A 21719-nucleotide genomic window follows, 5' to 3' on the forward strand; every position below is an offset into this window, starting at 1 on the left:
TCCACTAATGGGTTTCATCTTAAGTCTTAGTGGTATGTGAGGTCCACTAGTTGCTCTAATTGCCTCAACTTTGGGCATTTGAAGTGGTGCCTATTTATCTATGCATCTCTAGCTATATGCTATTATTACCTCAGCTAGAAAGATTAGAAAAGATAGAAAAGATTAGAAAGATATTAGAGCAAGAAGGGACTTTGGAAATTCTCTGTAAAACATTTAGTCCAATTACATATTGCTAGTTACCTCATGCTGATGTAACCAACCATCTCATTGTCTCATTTTACTAATTGGCTTGTAGGCTCCTGGAGGATAAGGATCATAATATTAGAGAATCTAGTAAAGACCCGGATTTTCTGCTGTACCCAAGGTGCACTCCCCCGTGTTCCAGTTAAATTTCATAAGTTTTTGCTCCTCAAGCATGTTCTCCTCCTGCTTTAATCCATTTGCCTTATTAGTGTCCTGTTCTAGGAATACTATTCCTTTCTTTCTATGTATTGAATTCCTACTCTTATCTCAAAGCCCAACTCATAGATAACCCATAGTCTTCCCTGCTCTCATCTGTAATGGCTTCCCCCCTCAAGACTACTTACAAAGAATTTGGGACTAGAAATTTGTACACAACCTGGAAGACCTGTGTCTAATTTTCCTTTAGATCAGTGATTCCCAAAGTGGGCACCATCTCCCCCGGTGGGTGCTATAGCGATCCAGGGAGGCAGTGATGGCCACAGGTGCATTTGGGGGTAGTGAATAACTGTAAGGGGGCGGTGATAGTATGTGACTGGGGGGCGGGGCTAAGTAATATTTTTTCTGGAAAGGGGGCGGTAGGCCAAAAAAGTTTGGGAACCACTGCTTTAGATATTGACTAGTTGTGTGAATTCTAGGCAGGGGGACTTAACCTCTTAGTTTTAGTCTCCTTATCTATGCAATAGAGAAAACAATTTTGAGGAAAAAAATGTCAGCTGCTTCACCAAGCTGAAAGTAAATAGAGGTTAAATGCCCTAGGACAGTGATGGGCAAACTAGGCCATGGGCCACATGTAGCCCCCTGAAATGTTCTATCTCACTGACCAACATTATTTCTAATCTGACAAATACAATGAGTAGGTTACAATACAATGAAACTTTGAAAGAACTGACTTAGACACAGACTGAGAGATAAGCATTTCCTTTCCTTTGGCCCCTCTTTAAAGTTTGCCCATCAGTGCCCTAGGAAACTGAAAGTTCCAGAGGTACCAATCTGCACTGGTAGGAGTTTCTTCTTCCCAGAGTTCCCTAGAGCAATGAAATGACATTCCTATACCCTACTGCATTGGCTACTTTTTGGTATCACATATGAGTATTATCTGTTTGCCTTATCTCCTTAGCATGACTGCAAACTTCATGAGAACAAAGGCTGTGTCTGGCCTGGGTACTTCTTTTTGCACTAGGCACAGCAGTGTTCTAAACATGAGACAATCGATACTCGTTGAATGAATCAGTAACTATTTGCTAGTAAATTTAAGTTCCGTGAGGAAAAAGACCTTGTTGACATCTCTCTCCCTATCTTCTCCATATATATGTATATATATGCATGCATCAGATCTATGTAGACTACTAATGCGTCTATGACTGAGGTCCTCAAAGCACGTTAAAGTATTTCCCCCTCTTTCCCAAAGCTGTATTTAGTCCCTTTCTTTGTCATAACTTAAAATATGAGCCTTATTTCTCTCAAAGTGTGTCCAACATAACTGTAAGAAAGTGTTATTATAGTGCAAAGCACACTAGATAATTAGAAATCTACGTTCTAATTCGAGCTCTGTCATTATTAACATTACATGATCTTGAACTAGCCAAACATTCTTTTACCTGAACTCCAGCTTCCTTATCCATAAAATGCAGATAATACCACTTTCCCAAGCTAGTTCAAAGGCTTATTAAGGATCAAGTGAGATAATGAATATGAAAACACTATGAGAGGTTCGAAGTGGCATCTAAGTATAAAACATGCCCATTATTAGGTAGCAAAATAGTTTCCTTCTTTTTTAAACTTGTATACATTGATAGGAGAGTGTTCAAGTCTAGTTTTTATTTTGATAGAAGTCAGCTAAACCTTTACAAGACTTGGCTTCCTCAGTCCATCATAGTCTACATCCTAACTGAGCTGGGCTTGGGGGCTACTGGGAGGTATCTCCTGTCTTGTCTGTTTGCTTTGCAGGCTGTAGAGGAATTCCATTTGCTTCCTTTTTGCCTTAGCTCGCTTGATGGCCATTCCAAAGAGATGGCAGAAGAGCTTGATGGAGTCAGGGGAATCGTCATTTCCGGGAATGGGGTAGGAAATAAGGCATGGGTTGCAGTTTGTGTCCACAATGCCCACAGTAGGGATGTTCATCTTAGCAGCATCTCTCACAGCCACATGTGTCTCAAAGACATTGTTGAGGGTATGGAAGAAGATCATTAGATCTGGCAGACGGACTCCAGGGCCAAACTGGACAGGGGCATTGGTTAGCAGGCCCCCTTTAAAATATCGGGTGTGGGCATACTCTTCACAGTCCACGGCCAGTTTTTCTATTAAGTGGGTAAACTGACGGTTTCGGCTCACAAACAAAATAATTCCTTTCCGATAGGCCACATGGGCGGTGAAGTTCAGAGCCAGCTGGAGATGCTTGACCGTTTGGTCTAAGTCAATGATGTCCTGTTCTAGGCGGGTCCCAAAGATATATGGTTCCATAAACCTGTAAAGGGCAGACAATATGAACACAGAGTATATAGTCAACTATCAATCACCAGCAACAACCAAAATATACTGAGTATTAATTATGTGGTTTCTGTAGCAGCTAGCTGGTGCAATGAAGAGCACAAGGCCTGAAGTCAGGAAGACCCAAGTTCAAATCTGACCATGGATACTTGCTAGCTGTGATTTTTTTTTAAACCCTTATCTTCTGTCTTAAAATTAATACTAAGTATTGGTTCCCAGGAAAAAGAGCAGTAAGGGCTGGGTAACTAGGGTTAAATGACTTACCCTCGGTTATATAGCTAGAAAACATCTGAGGTCAGCTCTCTATCCACTGAGCCACCTTAAATGTCCTTAGCTGTGTGATCTTGAGTAAGTCACTTGTGTATTCATTTTATTAGATTCTAGGCAGTCTATTAAAGACTAAATATGAAAGATGAGTGCTTAGAAGCAGATGTGTTCAGACCTCAACCTTTAGTCAAGTCCTATGGAGAGGGGCCCATGGCACTTAAGCTAGACTGAGAAGTAAGCCATCTTTGCTCTTTACTATATAATTCCATACCCATTTCCTTATGTCTCCCTGCAATTGGAGACACACTTAACACTCTCACAAAGTAAGAGAAAATCAGGCTACATCTGAAGGTAGAGAAAAAAAATCACAGTCCAGCTCGGTCCCCTGTAGGCTCAAACACAGTTCTTTTCTTCTTTTATGGGGGATTATGAGGCACAGAATTCACCTGGAAAGTGGTTCTACTTCTCTTAACCTCTACCTCTTTTCTTTCAAAGGGGCCAGGCCTCAGGAAAAGGAGTCAGTTTCCAGAAACATGGCACCAATAAGGTAAGAATGGTAAGTAATACTGCAGACACAGAAATAAAAGTGCTTGCCCCTTAAAAGCTTAAAGTCTAGGAACAGAGAAGAAAGAAGACATGCACATAAAATAATGATAATAACTAACATTTACAAAGTACTTAGTATGTGCCAGGTATTGTGCTAAGTGCTTTATAATTACAGGTATCCCTTCTCCATCATGGGGTTAGAAGTATTGGCACAACCAAGATTTGGAAAATCCATGTAAAATTTTTTGGCCCTCCTTCTATACCAGAGAAGTCTGAAATTTTTTTTTTATGGTCCTTTATTGTACTTTATTATAAAATTTGGGTTAAGTACAGGTATCTCTTCTATACTGCAGAAGCAAACTTTAATTTTTTACTTATTTTAAATTAAAAAAAGAATTTGTATATATTTATGGTATTAAAAGATAAAATATGTTGATATTACTCAATTCCATTTACATATTTTATGCATTTTTGAGTTTCTAAACTTGTTCTATGCTGTCTGGTGGCTTGTGTGTTGTCTGCAGCTTCACCGCACCATTTACCATTTACTTTTTTTTTTCTTTAGACATTTATTAGTATTCGTTTTTAACATGGTTACATGATTCATGCTCCTACTTTCCCCTTCACCCCTCGCACTCCCCCCACCCAAGGCCGACGCACATTTCCACTGGTTTTAACATGTGTCATTGATCAAGACCTATTTCCAAATTGTTGATAGTTGCATTGGTGTGGTAGTTTCGAGTTTGTCGAATGTCCACCTCAACCCATGCGTTCAAGCAGTTGTTTTTCTTCTGTGTTTCCACTCCTGTAGTTCTTCCTCTGAATGTGGGTAGCATCTTTACCATAAATCCCTCAGAGCTGTCTTGTGTCATTGCATTGCTGCTGGCACAGAAGTCCATCACATTCGATTTTACCACAGTATATCAGTCTCTGTGTACAGTGTTCTTCTGGCTCTGCTCCTTTCGATCTGCTTTACCATTTACTTTTATTATGCAAACCCGATATAGTGAAACTACCACTGGGAAAGTTCAGATGTGGAAGATACTTACATTACCTCTTTTGATTCTCACAACAACCTTGGGAGGTAGGTGTTATTATTATTCCTATTGTACAAATAAGGAAAATGAGGCAGAGAGGTGACTTTCCCAGTGTCATATAGCTAATAATTGTTTCAGGCCAGATCTGAACTCAGGTCTTCCTGACTCCAGGCCCAGAACTCTATCCACTGCTACTATATAGCAAAAAGAAAAATATAATAGAAAGCAATACATAAATGCCTCATAAGTATAACAGACTTAATAAATATCCATTAAATTAATCTGGATAGTAGGTTGGGCATACCTGTGACGGCAACCTTTTTTGTGTCCCAAGTGTACTCTTGCATCAAAAAGGGTTTTGAGGGAAAACAGTTCCTTTATATTAAAGAAATCAGAGTGTTTGAGGGGTTCAGACAAAATCTTGTCTTGGATATCTGGAGGAAGAAAAAACTGGTGAGGTTTAAAAGACTACACAAAATAGATTTGCTTATTGCATTAATATCTATTTTTGAAAATTGACAAGAGCATCTTCTATCAGTTCCATACTTTGTGAGGAAGTTGTGGGAAGCATCTGACTTTATGAGACACTCTCTGTTCATACTATACCTCTAACACATTCTGCCTGTGTGACTTTGGCATACTTTAATCTACCTAGGCCTCAGGTTCCTCATCTATAAAATGAAAGGGCTTCTCTTAAGCTTTTTACAGCTCTAAATCCTATAGACCCATGTTTTCTAAAACAGGATATCCTGCTTCTCTGAAAATAATTGTGTACCCCAAGATTTCAAGTCAAGAATTTATTTCAGGAAAACTAAAGGCTTGATTTGGAATCTATCACAAATTAGCTGTATGACTTAAGGTGAATCACTTCCCTTTTCTGAGCTTTGGTTTTCTCATCCACAAAGAGGAAGGGAAGGGAACAAACTTTTATATAGTGTTTACTATGTGCCAGGCATCATGCTAAATGCTTTATTATCTCATTTAATCCTCACAATAATCCTGAGGTAAGTGCTGTTATGATTCTCATTTGACAAATGAGAAAACTGAGTCAGACAAAGGTTAAATGACTTGTCCAGGGTCATACAGCCAGTAAGTGTCTGAGGCCAGATTTGAACTCAGGTTTTTCTGATTCCAGACCCAGCATTCTATCTACTGTGATACCTAGCTGCCTAAATGTCTATGTGCCAGGCACTGTGCTATGTTCTAGAAAGTGCCCCCTGGCATGGAGATTAAGTTACTCCATTTAGAATTCTAGATCTATATAGAATTTTAGAGATGAACTGAAAGGGAAGAGAGAACTTCCCAAACTTACATGTCTATTAGTAATGGGTCCAGGACCAACATCCTAGATTTAGAGCTAAAAGGCATCTCAGCCAACACCCTCATTTTATAGAAAGGTCAAGTACTTATTCCAAAAGCATACAGGTAGTAAGTAGCAAAGCCAGAATTAGATTGCCGTGACATCAAGTTCAGTGTTCTTTCCCCTGAACCCACTGTAGCATCCATTTTTAAAAAACTCTTACCTGCTGTTCTAGAATTGATATTAAATGTCAGTTTCATGGCAGAAGAGTGGTAAGGGTAGGCAATTGGGGTTAAGTAACCTGACCAGGGTCACATGACTGGGAAGTGACTGAGGCCCGTTTTGAACCCAGGACCTCCTGTCTCTAGGCCTGGCTGCACTCCTATGTCACCCATTCTAAGGCATCTCTGCTTCCCCCTATCCTCAATAATGATTCCTGTTAAGATCTCTTGTTTTCCATAATTAAATGAAGCGTTACCGTCATCTTCTTGCTGAAAGATCCCTGGAACAGGAACACTTCCATACATCCGCAGGCTGTGCTGTGAAGCCCATGGGGAGGCCTTTCCCAGAAAATCCAGCCAGTGCAACCTGGATAGGGTGCCTGAGGAAGACACAGATGAGTTGGGTTTGAGAGCCCCTAACAGGCACTGGGCAGATCTGCCACAGGTTCCTTCACCTTCTTGGCCTCCCTTTGGCAGACAGGTGAAGCCTATAGACCTCTTCTTGGAATACTGACTTTTAAAATGCATAAAAAAGATACAGGAAACCACAAGGAAAATCAATTATACTCAAGTACAGTTATAAAAATAAGACAAAAGGAGCAAATGGATGGATTGAGAGCCAGGCCTAAAGACGGGAGGTCCTGGGTTCAAATCTGGCCTCAGACACTTTCCAGCTGTGTGACCCTGGGCAAGTCACTTGACCCCCATTGCCTAGCCCTTACCACTCTTCTGCCTTGTACTAATACACAGTATTGGTTCCAATGCAGAAGATAAGGGTTAAAAAACTACAACCAGCACACTACCGCTTAGGAACCCTTGGTGTGTAGAATACATATGAAGTCAGGGTCCTGCTCCCCTACGCCAAAGAGCCCTAGTTCAAGGCCATTCCCCTTTCCTTCTCCTTCCCGGACTCTTCCCCACGGCCTCCTTCTCTACCCCCACGCCCCGTCCCGCCTTTTCCTCCTCCTCCTCTCCTCTCCCCTCCCTTTCTCCTGGCTTCTTTCCCCCTTCTCTCTCCTTCCCCACCCTATCCCCCGCCCGGGCTAATCCCTCAGCTCCGCAAGGGGCCGGGGTGGTGCGGAGCAGGACGCACCGCTGGGTGCACTCGCTTACCCGCCCGGAGGAGCGGCAGCAGGGTTGGAGCCAGAGCCATGTTGGGGGACGGGCCCAGCATCCCGGCACAGGAAGGACGTCGCACTCGCTGGCCGGGACAGAGGGCCCCTTCCCGCGGCCGAGCTCTTGACAGCGCCACCTGCCGCTCCAGCGGAATCACTGTAGGTTCCCACGAGCACGCTCCCAGGAGGGAAATGTGCTGCCCTAAATTATACATGTAACTGTTTCTACAGAATTATGTGATAGTGATACGTATTATATAATAACATCATTACGTAAATGTAATATAATTTTGTGCTATATGATAGAGAACATAATATAATTATATAGATAATATACTTTTAAAAAACCCTCACTTTCCGTCTGAGAGTATCGATTCTAAGGCTACAGAGCAATAAGGACTAGCGAATGGAGGTTAAGTGACTGCCTGAGTCTAGATTTGAATCCAGGACCTCCTGTCTTCAGGCCCTACTCTTCATTCACAGAGCCACCTAGCTAGCCCAACAATGTACATTTATAAAATAAATAAGAGTAACAATCTTTCTCCTCTTAAAACTTGGCTATAAAAGTGCACACCTCCCACGCTGAGCAAGCTCTCAGGGGAAGGGAAATAAGGTTTCTATAGTAAAAGGTATAGGCCCTTGAGAGCAGGGACTTAAACGTTTTTCTTCCCTCTTCTCACCCTTCCCTCTTTTCCTGCTTCTCCCTTCTCCCCTCCTCTTCCTCTCTCCTCTGTTCCCCTCCATCACCACCTGACCCATCCCCTGCAGCCCTCTCATCAGCAAAGGCTCTTGCCAAAGATTTGCCGATTGCTCATACCACTAAATGCAAAAGATCCCAGGCTACACTCTCATGACTGTTAACGACCTGCTTAAATCCAGATTGTCAGAGGCCCTTGGAAGGGATCAGTTTTGTCAGGAGAACCAAAGTGACGAAGAGGTTAGGGCTGAGAGGCAAATGCTGTTTCTTCTTTCCATCATCTCCAAATCCTCACCTCACCCCTTCCCAAACAGTACTGACCAGTTAGAAGATGTCAGCATCCCCTTTCTCTCATTAAATACTTTAGTCCTAGAATTAACTCATTAGTTAATTTAGTTCATCCAAGAGTTATACTGATGTCAACAAGCCTTTATGAATAAGCACTGTGGGTCAAAACACTGGGGATCCAAGAAAGGCAGAAAGCAGTCTCTGCCCTCAAGGAGCCCACTTTCTAATCAGAAGGACAACACCAAAGGACTATGTCCAAACAAGATATATACCAGGTAAACTGGAGATACAGCCATTTCAAAGGGGATTGGAAGGAAGGAAACACTTAATAAGCTCCTACTATGTATCAGGCATTATTATATTAAAGGCTTCTTACAGTAGATGGGATTTTACCAGGGATTTGAAGAAAGCAAGGGAAACCAGGGGCCAGAGTCCAAGAGGCAGTGCATTTCAACCACAAGTAAAGCAAGGGAAAGAAAGACAAGAAAATCTTGTGAGAGAAGCAGCAAGGAGGCCAGTGCCATTGGATAATGGAATATGTGGAGAGGTAGCAAGATACAGGAAGACTGGAATGATAGAAAAGGGACAGGTTAAAAATGGCTTTAAAAACCAGAGGATTTTATGTTTGATCCTGGAGTGATAGAGAGCCACTGGAATTTATTGAGTGATAGGAAATGGGAGGGGTGAGGTGTTGTGGCCAGGTCTGTGCTTTAGGAAGATCACTTTGACAACTGAGTGAAAGATGGACTAGAGTGAGAAGGCAAAACATTTCTCATCAATTCGGAAAGTCTTAAAAAAAATTGATAGTCTTTTTTATTATGAAATTGACATGCATTAGCAAACAAACATTTTCATAAGACAAAAAAATGAAGATTGCAAATGAAAGTTAATTTTTATTAACAGCTTTTTTAAAAAGTACATGTTAAATTTAATACAATAATATCCACATTCCCTGTTTAAATAGTCTCTGTACAATGGTCAATAAAATGAAAGGGTTCAGCTAGGTTATTCTTTCTTTGAAAGCTCAGCTCAAATGTCATATCTACTCCATAAACTTTTCCTGATGTCTCTTATTCACATTGTTGCTGCTCACTCATGTCAGTTGTGTCTGACTCTTCAGTGATCCTGTTTAGAGTTTTCTTGGCAAAGATACTAGAATAATTTGTCTATTTCTTTCTCCAGCTCATTTGACAGAGGAGGTCCTGGGGCAAATAGGGTTAAGCGACTTGCCCAGAGTCACACAACTAATAAGTGTCTGAGGCCAGATTTGACCTCAGGAAGATGAATCTTCCTGATTCAGGGCCTGGTGGTATCTACTGTGCCACCTAACTGCCTATCTTTTTATTACCTTATATTCTTGACATATTTTATATGTACTTTTATTAGTAAACATTGTTTCTTTAGATAAAATATGATATGCTTGAGGGCAGGGAAAATTTCATTTTTATCTTTATATCTCTAGTTCTTGGCATGTAAGATGTGATTGATGAGGTTTTTATTGGTTGATAATTAATAGCCTCTTCACTACTATAGATAGGGTAGGTGATTTGAGAAGCATCCAAGGAGTCTAAGTTTCTACCCTCAGGGTATATATAACAAACAGTATGGTTAGGCAATACAGATATTACTTCACTAAGAAACTATAAAATATAAACCAGAGGGCAGCTGTTTCAGAATGAGTAATATAAATAATTAAAGACTCTGGAAGGATTAAAAAGGGAGGGATAAGAATGGACTAGAATAGGCAGTCAAAGAATAATTTTTAAGCACTGGCAGCTAGATGGTGAAGAGGATATAAAACTGGGCCTAGAGTCAGGAAGACCCATTTGGCAGATTGGTAAGAGGGAGAAACCCGGAGAAAGAAGCATCATGAAAGCCCAGACTGAAGAGATTATCAAGGACAAGAGATAGATAAAGAGTATCAAAGGCAGCAAAAGGTCAAGAAAAAGAACTAAGCAAAGGTAATTAGATTTTCCAATTCCAATTCCAAGATCATTGTGAAGGGCTTAAAAAGCCAAATATGACTTTACATGTGATCTTGGAGATAATAGCTAATCACTGGAGTTTATTGAGTATATAAGAAGGGGATATGGTCAGCCCTGCACTTTTGCTCTGTTTGGTAGCTGAGTAGAGAATAGACTGGGGGTGGTATAGAGAGTTGAGGAAGATAGATCAATTATTGGGAAGTTGCAGAGATTCAGGGGTAAGGTGATAAAGGCCTATGCCAGTATGACAGTTGGGTAATTGGAGAGAAGGGCTTTACGTGAGAATTGTGAAGGTAAAAATAACAATATTTGACAACAGAATGGATATATGGGGTGAGTACTAGGGAGGGTGAGTACTAAATAAGTTATGAGCCTAGGAGATGGAAGATTGATATTGCCTTGGGCAGTCATAGAGAAATTGAGAATAAGGGAAGGTCCAAGGGAGTAATATTGGGACAGCTAGGTGGCTCAATGGGTAGAGTACCAGCCTTGGAGTCAGGAAGAGTCTTCTTCCTGAAGTCAAATCAGGCCTCAGATATTTACTAGTAACAGACCTTGGACAAGACGCTTCATCCTATTTGCTTCAGTTTCCTTCTCTGTAAAATGAGCCAAAGGAGGAAATGCCAAATCCAATGTCTTTTACAAGAAAATCCCAAATGGGGTCATGAAGTGTGGAATGCAACTGAACAGCAACAATAATATGATGAATTCTATTTTGGATATGTTGAGTTTAAGATACCTAAGTGATATCCAATTTGAGGTATCCAAGAGTCAGTTGGTAAATGTGTTCCTGGTAATGTGTTCCTGGCAAAATTAGAGATCTAGGAATTGTTGGAATAAAGATGATAGTTGAACCTTTGGAAGCTGATGAGATTACCAAGCAAGATAGGATAGAGGCAAAAGAGAAAAAGGTCCAGGTTAGAGCTATGGGGGATACTCAGAGCTAGTGGGCACAATCTGGATAAGGATCAGCAAAGGAAACTGAGAAGGAACAGTTAGGCAGGTGGGAGGAGAATAGGGAGAGAGCAGCATCACCAAAACTTAGAAGTATCCAGGAGGAGAGGGTGATAGAGAGTGTCAAAGCCCTCAGAATTCTTAAGACATATAAGAATGAGCTGGGTCTTGAACAGTGAGAAAGCTTTAGATACCTGGAGATGGAATTAAAGAAATATGGAAATTTAAAATCTACCTCCTTATAGGTGGTTAACATAAGTGGATTCAACATACACCGACATACATGCATCCACTAGCCATTTGAGTATATGGCTAGCTATAAACATATACACACAAAACCAATTAAAAGAAGGTAGGGAGACTTAAGTTATTTTTGTTTTTGGTCAAAGTAGATATGCATGATAAAAACAGGAATTCGGTCTAGGTGGGTAGATAGTACAGACCTTATCTTCTAAGGTTACCTTCTGTCCAGGTTTAAATTCATTTGTAGCTAAGGGAATGTGTAAGAGTGGCTAACCCTTTTAAGTAGTTACCTGTAAAAAAAAGGCTTTGATCTCTAGGGTAGGGAGGGAGAAGGAGACCCTTTTCCTGGATTTTGTTAACCCCTTGTGGTGACTATCACTAAAAAATTTTGAGCAAAATCTAGACTGAGGGGTGGACCTTAACATTAGACCTTAACACAGGGGTTCTCAATTTAGGGTCCACAAACTCATAGATTTCAGGGCGGTCTATAAAATTTGGATGGTAAAAAAATTCATATTTCTTTTCTTTCTTTTTTAACCTTTACTTTCTGTATTAAAATTGATATTGAGTTGAGGTGGACATGATTGGAGACCTGCTCCATGGCAGAAGAGTGGTAAGGACTAGGCAATTGGAGTTGTGACTTTCCATGGTCACTCAGCTAGGAAGTATCCGAGGTCAGATTTGAACCCAAGATCTTCTGTCTCCAACCCTGGTTCTTTATCCACTGAGCAATCTAGCTTCCCCAGCACATTTATTTTCATTAAATTTATTTTCATTAAACTTTAACTGAAATGTAGTATTTCCTTCAATTATGAACATAGGCAACAAATATTATTCTGAGAAATACCAGAATCACCAGGCTCCCAAAAGGCTTCATGACACACTAAAATATTAAGCCCTCCTTCTTCAGCAGAATGAAGACCAAAAGGAAAAGATGCCACATTCAGCAAAAAGGGGCTCATCTCACTGCAAGGCCACCAAACAAGAGGAAAGCCCAGCAGCCTACAGGCCCAGAAGAAATGCTTTGCTGTTGGTGGAGCAGGCATCCTATGCAAGGATCCTCCTTTGCAAGGATCATGCCACTGCATGAGACATATGAATTCCCCCTCCACACATATTATTCTGGTGTTTTAGTCCCTGATGCTTTGTCCTTATATATGTTTATCTCTCCACTCACTGATGTCATATTTTTTTGTATGGGAAGAGTGATCTACATTTGTGGGGGAATTGTTCTTTTGAAAATCTTTTTAAAAAATGCTATTTCATTAAATTACTTTGTTTTCAACTAACTGTCTTCTGGCAGATTAGAGGAAAAACAGACACTTCAGTGGAGGCTTGTGATCTGTTATTTTTTGTGTGGATGTGAACCAACGAGCATCTTGGACCTGGGGCAGCTATGTGTGTGCATGTGTGTGTGCGTGTGAGGTACCCCAGGTGCTACAATAGTGATGATGAAGAAAGTCATGTAAAGATAATGATTTTGGTGACCTGGCATTTACAGTTTCATTAGATTATTGAAGAAATAAGGAATTATATTGGGATGTCTATCTAGAGAACTGTTCTTTACAGACATCTGTCATATCAACAAGAAATTTCCACCCTAAGAACAAATGACATTAATGTACTAGGCTACTTAGGCCCACAGAATCAGAAAGTCTTAATAAGAAAAGGAGGAATATTAATTTTAAATTTTATTTAAATAAACATTACATTTAAAATTAATTTAAACATTAAATTTAAATTTAAAATTAATTTAAAGTTAAAATTAAAATAAAAAATTTTAAATAAAATCTTAAAATTAACTTTAAACTTACAGTTCTTTGATTCCACAAATATCTATTGGGATCCTATGGCATTTTCTCCAAGAAAAAAAAGGATTATTATTTCACTATATTGAAGAACATAGTTCGTCGATCTAAAATAAAAAGTGATTCAGTACATAAATAGAATTCTGGAAACTACATAGAATTGTATTGCACCTTTAAGAACAAGCTACTTTCAAGTCAAGTTCCAGGTTGCCTAGCAACAGAACGTTTGCTACACTGAAAAACTCGGCTTAATTTTGCCCGGTCTATTTCTTGTGTTTCCTCCCGAATAGGTTCTCTCCCGCTCCGCGAGGAAATGCCGGAGGAAGCACCCGAACAATCTTCTCAACAAGATGAAGAAAAGGCAGAAGTTTACTTGGAGAAAACCAGTGATTATTACCGAGTGAGCAAAAATTTGCCAACCAGGTTCAATAATCCTGGGTGGTTTCGGGGCTACAGGTGAGAGAGAAAACCTTACAGAGATAAATATCGTAAAGAGATGGAAGGTAGGAAGGCTTCTCAGACTCGAAACAAGTGATGAGCTGGTTAGAAGCAAAAATATTATGGTCTAGATTCCTAGGCTGCCTCATTCGAAGGCAGAGAAGGAACGTGATCAATACTATCACCAGGCTAAAACAGGAGAGTAAATGGTTCCGGGCTTCCTGTTTTCATAGAGTGTCTGCTTTTAAACCGCAGGACGGGGTTCAAACACATTTTTCTTGGAAATTAACCCCTGAAAAGCCTCTGAAGTCAAAGAGGCTCCGATCAGATGGACTTGGAAGCCTCTTGAGAATCTGTGGCCATCCCCTCTGACCTACTAAACCAGACTTCTGCCTCTCCAAGAAAAGCTATCTGGGGAGTATTGTCAGAGTCCTCCAGGAAGACGCTGCGTTTTATAACCAATGTTTATTTGAGCTAACCTCTGTAAATCTAAGGGATCTGGAGGGAGGGCTGGCCTAAGATAGGAAATTACTCCTCCAGTTGGTTTGTTTAGGGGGATGGGATGGATGGGGAGGGGGCAGTGGGAAGGTCCTGGAGACAAAACTCGGAACAAGCAGGGACGAGGAAAATGTGCCCTTCCAGCTGATTTCTTTTTCTTTCTTCTGAGAAGTCGGTGCTGCACAATGGTAGTTCTGGACTTCCCTAACACTTGTACACTCTCCCCTCTTCTAGAACGGACCCTTCTAGGAGATTTCTCTAGTATTTTTCTAGAAAATTTTTTTGTCACAGATATGGTTTGCTTAGGTGAAATAATAGAATGCATAGTAAAATGTGTTTTGTATCTAATAGGACTAAGGAAACTCATCCACTGTACAGGACAACTAACCAAAATTATGGTAGCAGAGCACCTACTGTACATGAAATGCCAGTAAGTATGTGATGGGTTCAGAACAGATAGAAGGTTTCTCTGGGAGAAGAGCCTAGAAAATTTAGGCTTTGGTTTAAGGAAAGACAGAACTGGGGGCAGGAGATAGAGGTGGAAACCACAATATGATGGGCAAGGGCTCAGAACTGAGGATACCTGGGTTCTACTCTTGGTTTTGCCTTTGACTCCTTCTGTGACATGGCCCTTCCACCCCCCAATCAGCTCTCCTGACTAATCTGAATTAGTCTCTGTTTTCAAGCCAAGTAAAACATAATATATAGACTATTCAATGAAGCAAGCAAGCAACAAGCATTTGTTATCATTACTGGATGGCTGGATTAAGTTTTCAAAGTTCCCTTTCCATGTGAAAATAGGAAATAAAAATGTGCTGTATATAAAAAAAAATAAGGCCAGAGGAGATTGCTCTCTGTTGTTTTGAGTCTTGGGAAGCAAAACATTATATAGGCTACTTACGAATCATTAAGAGAACCAATTAAAAAAATGTAATAGATTGAATAGAGACCTCCTTCCTATTTAAAGTTTGAACTCCTTTGCCTATCATTCCCAGATTTGTTCTATAATCTGTCACCACCCTACTTTTTTAGACTTAAAACTCCACTTCTCATCTTCATTTCATTAGTTTTCTCTGATGCCTGGAAAGCTGGAATTGCCTCCTGATCTCCACTTCTTAGTTTCCTGGACTTCCCTTAAGGTTCCCACCTTCTACAGGAAGCCTTTCCTGTCTCACTACTGCTACCCCCACCATTTTGTGCTTTCCCTTTTCAAACTACATTTCATCCACTCTGTATAGATATCTTGTATATTTCTAGCTATTTAGTTACCTGTTATCTTCTTTATTAGAATATGAACTTCTTGAGGGGACCATTTTATTTTTTTTGCCTTTCTCTTTGCAGCATAGTACCTGGCACATAGTAAGTACTTAATAAATCCTCCTTGACTGACTTATCCTGAAGGCAGGTGTCAGTGTTACCTACACTTTGCATCTCCCTCAGTTATAGTTACAATCACTTTTTTTTTAAATTTTTATTATTATTATTTTTTAAACCCTTAACTTCTGTGTATTGGCTCCTTGGTGGAAGAGTGGTAAGGGTGGGCAATGGGGGTCAAGTGACTTGCCCAGGGTCACACAGCTGGGAAGTGTCTGAGGCCAGATTTGAACCTAGGACCTCCCGTCTCTATACAATCACTTTTAAATACAGTCTAGGGAATATATTGTCCAGGATAAAACAAAGTCATCAATCATTTTTCAGTTGTGTCTAACCTTGTAGGACCCTATTTGGGTTTTTTTTTTTTACAAAGATATCAGCGATTTTTGATTTCCTTGTCCAGCTCATTTTACAGTTAAGGAAACTGAGGCAAATAGGGTGAAATAACTTGCCAGAGTCACACAGCTGCTAAGTATCTGAGGACAGATTTGAATTTGGGAAGATGAATCTTCTTGATTCTGGGCTGCATGCTCTAAACATAGATATATTCTACCACAAATTATATTGTGATGATTCAGAACTCATTTTATTTCTGAAAAGACTTTATCTCTTAAAAAAAAAGGAGAGGGATCACGGGAAGATGGCAGAGTAGAGTAAAAGACTGCCTCAACTTCCAAACTCCCCCACAATCAGAAATAACTCCACAGAATCAATGCTAAAAGTGGCAAAAATGGAAGAGATGGGAGTGAAGCAGAGCAGCCAGGGACAACTTGGGAGGGGTGTCTCTGACCTCCCTGGTCTCAGTATCACCTGGTGGCTCAAGCACAGGAGAACAAACCCTGAAGAATAAATAAACTGCAAGTCCTGGGGGCAGGCTGGGCATCCTCACCTTGTCTGCTTAACCTAGGAGTCTTTATTCCAGTGGAGTCAATAGGCAGCAAGTCCTAGGAGTAATTGTACGAGCTGTGGCCTTAGCTCCAGAGATCCACACTCACAAGCCCTACAAATGGGGGTTGATCACTGAACAGGGAAGGACTTTGGGCCCAGGCAAGCTGACCAGACTTTGGCTGTGTCTTTGGGAGAGGAGGATTGAAAGGGAGCGCATGAAGAAGCACACACTGGTAAGAGCAGTTGCTGGGGGCCCTGCTGGCTTCTGGGTACCCATAAGAGAATGGAGTCTCTGCCTGCCATCCCAGTGGGGAGATGAGCTCTGTGTTTATAGGAGTAGAATTACAGGGAGCAGAGACTACACCTGGCCCTTGATTATAGAAATTGGACTAAGTACAGCTCAGGAAATAAACACAAGAAATCCTGAAACCTGAGGCATTACTCCCTGTTCCCCACCCCCTGCTGTAACAGAGCCATACAACTATCAATTAAGCCTATTGATTTGGCCACTAAAATGTGAAAAAAAAAAAAAAAGAATAAGCCAAAGAGAAAGATCCTAACTATAGATAGCTTTTATAGGGACAGAGAAGACCTAGGTTCAAATTCAGATAATAGTGAAGTTAAATCACCTACTTCTAAAACAGCAAAGAAAAACACCAAATGATCACAAGCCCAGAAAGAGTTTTTGGAAGAGCTTAAAAGAGATTTCAAAAACCAAATGAAAGGGGTTAAGGAAAAACTGGAAAAAATAAGATGCAAGAATGCAAGAAAATTACAAAAGCAAGATGACCCAATTGGAAAATGAGATTTAAAAACTCTTGGAAGAAAATAATTTACTAAAAAATAGAATTGGTAAGATAAACCTTTGGTTAATATAATTAAAACATGAGAGAAAAAAACCAAATCACCAGCATTAAAGATGAAAAGAGTGAATGTGCTACCAAATAAAGATGAAATTAAAGCAATTACTAAGAGTTATTTTTCTTAATCATGTGTCAACAAATTTCATGTGTGAAACGGAAGAATACTTCCAAAAATATAAATTGCCTAAACCAGTGATGGGCAAACCACAACCTGCGGGCCAGATTATTTATTATTTATTTCCCATTCCCAGTATCACCTTTTTCAAGATGCAGCCCCCTGAAATGTTCTATCCTGCAGCCGACATTATTCCTAATCTGACAAATACAATGAGTAGGATACAATACAATGAAACTTCGAAAGAGTTGCCTTAGAAACAGACTGACAGATGAGCATTTCCTTTCCTTTGGCCCCCTCTTTAAAAAGTTTGCCCATCACTGGCATAAACTATCAGAGAAGGAAATAAAATATCTAAATAAACCTATTTTAGAAGAAAAAAAATTGAACGGATTGTAAATGAACTTCCTAAAAAATAAGTGTCAGGACTAGATGGACTCACAAGTGTATTCTTCAAAACATTTAAAGATGAACTAGTTCAATATTAAATTATTTGAAATAATAAAGTTTTACTAAACTCCTTTTGTGAAACAAATATGGTATTGGAACCTAAACTAGGAAAAAATAGAGAAATAAAATTATAGACCAATTTCATTAATGAATATAGATGCAAAAATCCTAAATAAAATATTAGCTAGCAGCCTACAATAATACATTATGACCAAAAAGGATTTATACCAGGAATATAGGGATGGTTTAATATAAGGAAAATTATCAACATGAATGATTATATTAATAACAAAAGTAAAAAAATCATATGATTATATCAATAGATGCAGAAAAAACCTTTGATAAAATACAACACTCATTTCTATAAAAAAACATTGGAAAGCATAGGTATAAATGGAGTTTTTCTTAAAATGTTATGAAGCATCTACCTAAAGCCACCCACAACTATTATTTGTAATAGAGATAAGGTAGAAACCTTCCCAATAAGATTAGGATTGAAATAAGGATGCTCATTATCACCAATATTATTTAACATAGTATTAGAAATGCTAGCAATTGTAATGAGAAGAAAAAAGAAATTGAAGGAACCAGTAATAAAAGCTATCTCTTTTTGCAGATGATATGATTGTATACATGAAAATCCTAGAGATTCAACTAAAAAATTAGTTAAAACTATCAATTTTAGTAAACCCACATAAATCATCAGCATTTTAATATATTAATAACAAAGTCCTGCAAGAAGAGCTAGAGATACACCATTTAAAGTAATCATAGATAGAATAAGATACCTGGGAGTATATTTGCCAAAACAAACTCAGGAACTTCATAAACATAAATAGAAAATACTTTTTATACAAATAAAATCAGATCTAAATAACTGGAGAAATATTGTTTATGGATGGGCCAAGTCAATATAATTAAAATGACAACCCTACCTAAACTAATCATTTGATGCCATCCCAATCAAATTACCAAAATTTTATTTTATTGAGCTAGAAAAAATAATAATTCACTTGGAAGAACAAAAGATCAAGAATATCAAAAGAATTAACAAAAGAAAATGTAAATGAAGGCAGTGTAGCAGTACCAAACTTTAAACTATTATAAAGTAGTAATTATCAGAATTATTTGGTACTGGCTAAGAAATAGAAAGGCAGATCAGTGGAATAGAACAGACATACAATAAAGTGTAATAAAAAGATTATAGTAACTTTGTATTTGACAAAAGAAAAATCCAGGCTATTGGGATAAGAAATATTTGATAAAAATTGCTGGGGCTACTGGAAAGTAGTTTGGCAGAAACTAGATATAGACCAATATCTTACATCATTCACTAAGAAAAGATCAAAATGGATACACAATCTAGATATAAAAGGAAATGGCATAAGCAAATTAGAAGAATGGGAACATATTACCCATTAGATTTATGGATAGAAGAGGAATTTATGGGTAAACAAGAAATAAAAGAGCATTATGAGATGTAAAAAATAGGCAATTTTTTGTACACTAAATTGAAACATTTTTGTAAAAATAAAAGTATGTTGCCAAGATTAGAAAGCAGAAAATTGGAGGAAACTTTTCAGATATTTCTCAGAGAGCTTATATCTGAAATTTATAGATAACTGTCAAATTTATGGGAATAAGAGCCATCATCAAATTGATGATGATGAACAAAAGATATGAACAGTTTTTGGATAAAGAAATCAAAGTTATATATAAGTACATGAATGAATGTTTTAAATCATCATTAATTAGGGAACTACAAACCAAAACAATTTTGGGGTATCATCTCATACCCTTCAGATTGGCTAAAATGATGAAAGGGCAAAATGACAAATGTTGGAAGGGATGTGAAAAAGTAGGGACATTAGTACACTACTGGTGGAACTGTGAACTGATCTGACCATTTTAGAGAGCAATTTAGAATTTAGAATTATACCAGAGAGCTATAAAACTGTGTCTACTCTTAGACCCAGCTATATCATGGCTAGGACTATTTTCCAAGGATATCAAGGGAAAAGGAAAGGAATCTGCATGTTCCAAAATATTTACAGCAGCTCTCTTTGTGGTGGCAAAGTATTAGAAATTGAGAGGATGCTTATTAATTGAGGAATGGCTAAACAAATTGTGATGAAATACTACTGTGCCATAAGAACAATGAGCAGGTTAGTTTTTTAAAAACTTTGAAAGAATGCATTAGATAATGAAGAGTGAAGTGAGTAGAACCAAGAGAACATTATATATAGCTATAATTTCATATTTGAAGAATAGCTTGTGAATGTCACCTCCAGAAAATGAACTGAAAAATGGAAACACAAAAGACATAATTTAAAATATATATATATATATATATATATACATCTCTTTGCACATGATGCTTTCTTCTATGGTATGTGGCAGTGGGAGGGAGAGGCTGAGATGCCTGCAAATACATTCTATTAGTAAACAAGGAAAAACAACCTGGAAATTTGGAGGGGAACATCATTTGTGACAGGCCTCCTGCTTTACCTTTAGTTGTTTTTAACTTGCACTTATTTCTAAAGTATATTCTTTTATTTTGTTCCATATAAAATACCTATGACTGGAAAAAAAGACTTTATCCCTGATACCATCTACATATGGTATATCCTAGTTATTAGCAATGCAGCTATTGGGAGAGTTTCATAGAGCAGAAAGTATATCAAAGAGAGCCAGAAAAACTGGGTTCTAATTGTGACTTAGGCTACCAATTTTTAAAAAAACTTTTACCTTCTTACTAATACTTACAAGTATTGGTTGCAAAGCAGAAGAGTGGTAAAGACTAAACAACTGGGGTTAAGTGACTTGTCCAGGGTCACACAGCTAGAAAGTTTCTGAAATCAAATTAGAACTCAGAACCTCCACTTCCAGGCCTAGATCCACTGAGCCATTTAGCTGTTCCACCTTAGCTATTACATGATGAATGGAAAGTTACTTAAATTTTTAAGGATCCATTTTCCTTACTTATAATACCTTTCAGTGCATGTATGATATTCTGGGAGTGAGAGTTATGAAAGAAATGCTTTGTACCTAATTAAAATCTGGCCTCAGATACTTCATAGCTATGTGACCCTGGGCAAGTCACTTAACCCTAGTTGCCTAGACCTTACCACTCTTCTGCCTTGGAACCAATACACAGTATCAATTCTAAAATAGAAAATGAGGGTTTTTTTTAAAAAAAAAAAGTGCTTTGTAAAGCACTATAAATTGTTATCATTACTAATTAAAGTTTTTTTTTTAATTTCAGAAAAGTTTTCATACCACACAACATACCTTTTCTAAACATTATGGAGCTTGTGGGATGTATAGAAGTAATGGTTTTAATGTCTTCACTGACAAGAGCATTGTGACAGGCCCTGATAATTTCATCACGTATTATGATCGACTGAACTTCCATCCCAGTTACAATGCTAGCAAACCATCAATCTGTGAATAATGAGCACATCCTCCTCTCTTAATGGTACTCCTGTTTCTACATTGCAATATTCTGAACAATCAGTGTAATCAGTTCCTGTTCGAATGACTGATTTTTTTTTTTTTAAAGTATGGCTATACTGAAGTTTCCCAAGAATTTCTGCATATTTGTGAAGCACTAAAATGAACAAAGCACCAATTATCTCCTATTTTTAACTTCATTGTTATTTTGGGTATAGAAGAAAATAATCTTATACTAAACATTTTGACTAAGAATCAATAGAAATATACTGAATTTGAGGACTTGACTGAAATGAATAATCAAGGCATAAGATCTTACACAGTGCTTGGTTCTTCAGTTAATAAATGGATATACAGTGATAATTGCTTTCCGTGGTGTTACTTGGAAATATTTTCATGTGCATATGGAACTGCCACTTAGAATAAAGCATAATGGAAAAGTTCTGGAT

The 21719-nt window shown here is 38.5% G+C and overlaps 2 protein-coding genes across 2 annotated transcripts; one reads left to right on the forward strand and one right to left on the reverse strand.

Annotated features, from left to right (window-relative positions):
* Positions 1–2041: 2041 nt before the first annotated feature.
* MRPS2 (mitochondrial ribosomal protein S2) lies at positions 2042–7274 on the reverse strand. The gene is made up of 4 exons (XM_044663941.1): positions 7215–7274; positions 6359–6481; positions 4885–5014; positions 2042–2707 (listed from the first exon to the last, which is right to left on the reverse strand). Exons 1-4 carry the CDS (start codon positions 7252–7254, stop codon positions 2128–2130), a joined length of 873 nt encoding a protein of 290 aa, XP_044519876.1. The 5' UTR covers positions 7255–7274; the 3' UTR covers positions 2042–2127.
* Positions 7275–13503: 6229 nt separating this feature from the next.
* C2H9orf116 (chromosome 2 C9orf116 homolog) lies at positions 13504–21620 on the forward strand. Its single transcript, XM_044663942.1, has 3 exons — positions 13504–13647; positions 14479–14557; positions 21083–21620. Exons 1-3 carry the CDS (start codon positions 13505–13507, stop codon positions 21269–21271), a joined length of 411 nt encoding a protein of 136 aa, XP_044519877.1. The 5' UTR covers position 13504; the 3' UTR covers positions 21272–21620.
* Positions 21621–21719: the final 99 nt, after the last annotated feature.

This window comes from Gracilinanus agilis, chromosome 2 (assembly GCF_016433145.1).
Source record: "Gracilinanus agilis isolate LMUSP501 chromosome 2, AgileGrace, whole genome shotgun sequence".
Lineage (NCBI taxonomy): Eukaryota > Metazoa > Chordata > Mammalia > Didelphimorphia > Didelphidae > Gracilinanus > Gracilinanus agilis.